At 38.3% G+C, this 7,594-nt stretch overlaps 1 protein-coding gene across 2 annotated transcripts in view; it reads right to left on the reverse strand.

Annotated features, from left to right (window-relative positions):
• Nucleotides 1-584: 584 nt before the first annotated feature.
• The window catches only part of PDE8A (phosphodiesterase 8A), a 266,963-nt gene continuing 259,953 nt past the window's right edge, over nt 585-7,594 (reverse strand). For both annotated transcript variants that reach the window (XM_069098725.1, XM_069098726.1), the window contains 2 exons: nt 5,641-5,770; nt 585-2,020 (listed from right to left, as the gene is read on the reverse strand). In XM_069098725.1, coding sequence (XP_068954826.1) covers nt 1,914-2,020; nt 5,641-5,770 — 237 coding nt within the window. In that variant the 3' untranslated portion in view covers nt 585-1,913. The remainder of the gene's footprint in view (nt 2,021-5,640; nt 5,771-7,594) is intronic.

Consider the following 7,594-nt stretch of genomic DNA (forward strand, 5'->3'; position numbering starts at 1 on the left):
CCTTCCTTCCTTCCTTCCTTCCTTCCTTCCTTCCTTCCTTCCTTCCTCCCTCCCTCCCTCCCTCCCTCCCTGCCTTCTATTGCTAATTTACAGGGAAATTTGATCAGCTCCATTTCAGATCTGGATCAGATGACCTCTCTTCATGTAACCTGGTGGCCCCCTCCTCTAGGGAGTTCACTACATAGGTACCTAATCAGCTGTTTAGCCCTACTACCACTCCGGACCTCTGGGTTCAAACAATTCCATTAACTTTAAGCCTCACCCAGCAGCAGAGGTTACAAGAGTGTGCAACCATATCTGCTATTGAATTTTCAGTATAGTGTAAAGGATAGAGGACTAGCATTAGAGCTAGAAAGATCTGGGTTCAAGTCCTGCCTCTGACATATACTGGCTGTGTGACTTGGGGTAGATCACTTAACCTCTCTCTAAAAGATTTTCTAAGACTATCATTGCACAACAGGTGCTGAACCACACTAGTAGTAGGAGTTCATTATACTAAATCATAGATCTAATCCCTATCCCTAACAGGCAGTATCCCAGGGAATAAAAAATATAGAACATGTGGAAAATGAAACAGTTCAAACTTAGACACTTCTTAAAATATATGTTTTATTGTTTTCTGGTGTTTACTTCATTCAAATTGTGAAGGTACAGAACCTTTACAAATTTCCAGAGTTAAAGATTTCCACTGCCAAGGAAAATAGAGAGGCTATAAAATGCTGAGATTCACTAAATATTCCATTGGTTATTTCCTTGTCTATGATATGGAATGCTTTGTAGAAATACTGTATAAAATAAGGCAGACTTTTGATAGGGAATTTAATTATAAAATTTTAAAGGAGAAAAAAATGTTCAGTTCCAACTTTTTTCCTCCCTGTCTGACCAAGAGTTGTACAATTTCACTTTGGGAAGTCATCGGCAAACAAGAGCAGAGAATGATAGCTAGCGTAGCACAGCTCTGGTGTTTCTGGAGCAGAAAAGTCTTTCAGACCTTTGTACTCTGGAGTGAGTGAGATCTGTTAACCAAACAACCTTCTTTGATTAGCATAAATCAGAGACAACAGTTAACATACACAGTTACCCATAGAGTGCAGTAAAAATGTGTGTCATTGGATAGTATTTTGTCTTTGCATTATGAAAATAAAAGGTCTGTACATCAAGTAATGCATATCAATGAAATGAATCATGTAAATTTGTAATGGCATCTAAAGTTGGCTTTGGCTTTTAAGTATTTATAAATTCATAGAAAATATTGAACATCTAACAAAATAAATAAAACATATTTTAATCATAGATGCTAACAATCAACTTCAAAAAAATTCTTTGTGGTTTTTTCTTTACATTTGCTACTAAATTTCTTTTGAGAGAAGTCACTTTCAGTAGTGCTCAGAAATGAATGATTGCACCTTCTGCGATGTGAAAAAATAGAAGATGTCTATTTTTCATAGAACAAAAACTTGTTCATGAAGAGTTGCCTTTAAACGTCTAATTGCTATTAACAATTCTTAAGTGCTAAACCCAGCACAGAACATTCTCCACAAAGCTATGAGTCACCAATGGGGCTTTCTCCTTCACTTGTTGAATTGAGGATCCAGGGATTTTTTCTATCATCCTTCCAAGCTGCATTGTCTTGTATGATGAGAATGCAGATGTATGGTTCTTATTTGACCTTCTTCAGGACAGTCTCTGCAGTCATCCATCCAGTGTAACATCAGGGGAAAGACTGACTCTACTCCATGGGTTTTCAATGCTGAAGGCCATAGGAGCCTGCCATGTTCTTCCCAGATCCTCAAGTGCATGGGCCCGTCTGACTAATACTGAAAAGGCCAAACGATTCTGGCTTAAGATAAACCCAAGTGAGCTTGAGAAACAATGCATCTGGATGCCTGGGCTGGGTAGAGGAGGAGCAATCGCTATTCAGGTGGTGGCCGTAGGCTCCGGAGTTGCTTCTCATCCAGTCCCTTCCAGTATTTGAAGTTGTTGTCAAGATGCTGCATTAAGTTGGGCAGATCTGCAAAGGCTAGAGAGAAAGATGTCAATGCATCAATGCCCAGTTTTTAGTTTTAGGTTCTGAAAGTAATAGAACTAGGAAAAAGGCTCCTAGGTACAAACATCTTCTTGTGATGGCAGAGAACTGGAAACTAAGGGGGATACCCATCAACCGGGGAATGGCTAAACAAATTATCGTGTGTGAATGTAATGGAATACTAATGTTCTAGAAGAAATAATGAAGGGCATGGTTTCATAGAAACTTGGGAAGACTTATATGAACTGATGCAGAGTGAAGTGAGAAGAACCAGGAGGATGATTGAACAATGATGTTGTAAAAACAAACAATTATGAAGAGTTTAAGAGCTCAACACAGTGACCAACCATGATTCTAGAGGACCCATGGTAAACCATATTATCCACCTCTTGACAAAAAGGTAATGGACTCAGGATACTGACAGAGACATATTTTTTTGGACATGGCCAATATGGGATTTTTTGGCTACTTTTCTTCTGTGAAGGTGGTGGTGGTGAGAAGAGAGAAAATAGATTTTTGTTCACTGAAAAAATTAAATTAGAAAAGGAAATGGATAAATACCCATTGTGAATGCATATGTGACTTACATAACCGGAATAGCCACAGTCAACTAATTGTCTATGGGTTCAATATCTTAATTGTACTTTGAGGAAAATCTTGCATTCAACCTAATTCAACTGATCTTGTACAGACTTTCTATCTCTGGACCTTAGTTTTCCTTATCTGTAAAACAAAAGGGTTGAACTAATTGATCCCTAAGGTCTCTTACAACTTTAAAAACACCTACTAATTTTTGCTTTGCTGATACCTTAGAAACTCAGTATTGAGAGTAATGATATATAATATAGCTTTGCTAAAATCCTTCAAGGCTCAATATGAGTCCTGGCTTTTTCATGACCTCCTCCCAGAACTACTCCAAACTATGGGGATCAATCCCTTCTCTAAACTTCCATAACACTGATTATCTCTACTCTTCATTTGGCCTTTTGTCTTATGCAAGCTCGAGGCAATTCTTGCATGGCTTTGTACTATCACTTAACTCTTATGATGTTATTTAACTTTTTATGAGTATTGAACAAGAGGACCTGGTCAATTTGATGAGGTAAGTTGTTCCTCATTAATTAATCACCTTGATGGAGATAAGCCTTGATTTGGGGCATCGATTGCACTCCTTATGGAGGATGTGGACATGTCCATTAACAGCTCCCTAGAGGTAATTTAGGACATTTCCTTTGCTTGGATACTTGGCAACTCTTACCCATTTTATTGAGGATGAGTGATTTAAGTCTCAGCATTTAGGGATAATTTTATTCACTCAAGCTATTTGTGGATTACAGCCCACTTCTTTGATATGAACTGATACAAAGGAGCAGGAAAATCTAGGAGATCTATTCTGAACACAGACCAGAGACCAACTACTTCAGACCAAACCTTAGTACCTGTGTTTAGCACTTTTCAGTTATTATTTCATTTGATTTAGCTGAGAAAAACCTGGATTTTACCTTGATACTACTATAAATTATTCTGACTATGTGAGTCTGAGGAGAAGGGGTTGGACTCTTCAATAGGCCCAAGTTTGTTTTTTTTTCTGAGGGAATACAAACTCTCAGGGTTTCACTGAAAGCCTAGAGACCTCTATGGATCCCTAGGATGAAGGCAAGAACCAAAATAATGTGAGGAGTCGCCTTGTCTAGGGGCTCTAAATTTGTTTTCCTTCTTAGGAGATTACAAACCCTAAGGCTAGTACTATAAGACTAGCAGCCCCTACACGTCTATAGGTTAGAAGGTAGAACCCACTGGAAACTGAGAGAAAAATTTAATTTTTCTTTTTTATAGCCCTACTGTCAGTCCTTTGGATTGTTCTGCATTTTTTGGCAGGCTATTTGTTATCTGAAATGCATTGTTCCCTTCAGTGCTTACATGGGAACCAAGGACCCTTTTACCCACATCAGTGGAAATCTAGACATGAACTATATTCTAAGGTAGGAACCTTCCTCTGGGTGGAGGCAAAGGGAGTCAAAAAGACAAGATTTGGAAGGCAGCTCCAAGTCTGAACCTGCTCTTTGTAAATCTAGAGCTTGTGGTTCTGGACTTCAGGCTACATCTCTCTATATTTTATCTTTCTAACTAGACATAGTGTGGTATGGTGGAGAGGGAACAGAATTAAAACCAGAGGCCGTGAGTCCAAATCTTGGCTCTGCGTCTTATTCTCCGTGTGAACTCTAGCACATCACTTAACCTCTCTGTGTCCCCTTATCTGGAGATAAAGATATTGGAATAAATGCTAGAGATTTAGATTCAGGGGATTGAGGTTCAAATTCTGGCTCTGCTACTTACTGCCTGTGTGACCTGGGGCAGGTCACTTCTCTGGACCTCAGTTTCTTCATCTGTTAGATGAGGGGGTTGGAGAAGAGGAGTTTAAAGGTTTCTCCTGGCTCTGAATCTATGATCCTATAATCTCTAAAGTCAGTTTGAACTCTAAATCCTTTGATATGTATATGTTATAATTTCCCTAAGGATGGGACTATCAAATGTACTTATTTGTATCCCCCAAAGTATCCAATAGAATAGTCAATAGCTGATAAATACTCATTCAATGTTAGTTGAATATGTCAGCTCCTTCTCTCTGGAACTATTCCAACTTTGTAAAATAGGGTGGAGGGTGGGACACCAGTGTAATAGATAAGCTATGGTAACGGCTTCCAGCTCTGAACATATGATTCTATTTTCCTATTTACTTAAAAATTTGCTGCCCAAACCATTAACTATCTTCCTTGTTCCAATGAAGCTCTGAGAAAGGGCAGGCTTTATCCTGCTGAAAGAGATAGGTCTATTCTCTACCAAACAAGGAATGTGTTACATAGAGGGAGTAGTTTCGGGAACCTAGGCAGTTTCCCAGCCTTTTTTTGAATCAGGTCTTCCCAGCATGTCTGGGAAAAATGACTCTGAAGTGAGTATGAATTCCCAGACCTTCAAACTACTCCTATGCAAATGTAAGCATAGCACATGCCAAAGCCAAATAGAAAAGATTAAAAGAAAAGATTATCTACCCTTTTGGATGCTTATGTCCATTTGTACAGATAATCAAGAATCAATTGTATAAATAAATAGTTTGAGTGTTCCAGATGTCTTCACAACTCTGACACCTTCTCCAAAGAAGCAATGACTTTACAGGACTTAGAGTCTAAAAGCAGAAACTTTCTGGCAGGGACCCACGTAATAGCCTCATAACCACATTTGTATTCTCAGTTTCCAATCACAGGAAACACAATTAGGCCATTACAAGGGAGCTAATGTTTTCAATACTGTACTTCAGTCTTCAAGGAGATGATTGAAATACACTTGGTACTGCTTAGTTTACAGAAATTCCCTAATGGGATTTGTTCTTCAGTCTATTTGAATTTTACAATAAGAAGCACATTCATTTTAGGAATATGTAGTTAGGTATTATTGGAGGAAGATATCCTTTGTTCTGTTACTCTGCTTAGATTGTTTTGGGGGCATTGTTTTCCTTTTTGGTCAGGAGTGAGGTGAAGAACTGTAAACCAGATGCAAGTAGTGTAGATTTAATAATCTTAATTTGGAAGAAAAAAATATTCCAGATGATTTCTTACCGTCCCAAGCATCAAACATGTCTGTAATGAAGTAGTCAATGAATGAGATTTGGGATTTGGGGATGCTGCAAGTGTTTCTGTCAAAAACTGGCATTACCACGGGTAAATCTTGCCTCTTCTCTTCATCAGTCTGCCAATCAGAAAATATTTTATTCATCAGAAAACATGAGGATTACTCACTGGTATCAAGTCATACTCAACCCAGTTTTAGGTAGAACAAAATGACACTTATGAAATTCTTCTTTTAGTAGATGGGAAAGATTTAACTATAAGCAGCCATTATCATGTCAACAGCCAATATAACCCAATTCCATTCAAAGGTAGCAACTTACTCTCAATGTGACACTACTTGGGTGCCAGAAGTTCTTTGAGACATACATGCTCATAACATGGTGATAATAATAACATATTTTTTGAAGTACTTCAGGAGAGACTCCCAAGCAATTGCTACCAGTGAGATGGCAAAGTCTTTTCTACAAGTTCTAACATTCTTTGACATTCTTTGAGCATTAATTGGCTATTTCACATTGAATAAATCATTGAACCCCTTTAGACATCAGTTTCCTCACCTATAACATGAAAGAGGTTGGACTTCTCTGGTCCCTATTTTCAGTGGCTGTCTATTAGAAAAATAAAACTTTTCCACTTGGCATTTAAATCATGATTGGCTTTAGTCTATCTTTCCAGATGTATCTATCTCACATTATTCCCCATTGCATACTCAACCAAAATGACCTGCTTGCTATTTCCTTCTGAGCTGTACTCTTGACTCTGCAGATTTTCCCTACCATGCCATAGGAACCACTCACCCTGGAAGCTCAGTCTACCTATTTACTATTTCTCACATTGGAAGTAGCTTCTGCCCCAGTGGTCTCTTCCTCAGATTGTCTGGTTCCTCCCACAACCTTCATTTGAAGGAAGACATCCAGGCCAATCATATCTTCACTCATTTCTATTTTCCAACTTTTTCTACCATGCCCTTATACCTCATTTACAGCTTCCTTTTATATGTTGTCTTCCTTCTCTAGAATGCAAACTCCTTGAGGGCTGGGACTGTCTTTCTTTATACTTGTATTTCTATTCCCAGCACTTAGCACAGTCTGGAGTTCATAGTAAGTGCTTAATAAATGCTTGTTGATTGTTTGATTTTCATATACACCATTCTGTCTCTTACCTCTGTGTCTTTGCATACGGTGTCCCCCATGTCAGGTCCTTTCAAGGTTCCACCTATTGCCAAATCCTAACTTAGGCCTTTTCTGATCTCCTCTTATCTGAGTATGTCACTATAATGTAAACTCCCTAAGGGCAGAGAATTGTTTCATTTTTTTTTCTTTGTTTCTCTCGCACCTATCTTAGTTACTTGCTTGCTAAACTGAATTCAATTTATAATTTATGTTAGTCCTGCTCATAAATGAGATCTCTTCTCATTCATAATAATTATTTTTTAACTAAAAGAAATGTCTGTTTCTGAAGATCTGGAGTAAAATATGGTTCTTGGTTCAGTGACTTAGCTCCTTTGACTATATGATTTAAAAATATCATTATGTTTGGAGCTTGACTGGGTGTGCCAGCAGTTCTGGCCCATGCTCTATGCATAGTTATGTTCCAGAATGTCTTTTAATGATTGATTCCCTAAAATACATTCTCCACAGCACCTCTTATAAACTTTCTCTTGTCTCCTCAATTCACCACTACCAGCACCTCTCTTTTATCTTAAGGCCTTTGCCTCATTTTCTATGGTCAAAATTGAGGCCATCCATTTCGAGCTTACTTTTCTCCCCAATTCTACTCTCATATCTCTTTACCATGATGCTCTACTCTTTCTTTCTCAGAAAGAAGAAGGAAGAGGAGGAGGAAGAAGAAGAGAAGGAGGGAGGAGGAGGAAAAAGAAGAAGAGGAAGAAAGAAGAAGAAGGAAGAAGGAAGAAGGAAGAAGGAAGAAGGAAGAAGGAAGA

This window comes from Petaurus breviceps, unplaced genomic scaffold, assembly GCF_028583685.1.
Source record: "Petaurus breviceps papuanus isolate PSGF00001 unplaced genomic scaffold, PetGlider_PUasm1.0 37, whole genome shotgun sequence".
NCBI classification, from domain to species: domain Eukaryota; kingdom Metazoa; phylum Chordata; class Mammalia; order Diprotodontia; family Petauridae; genus Petaurus; species Petaurus breviceps.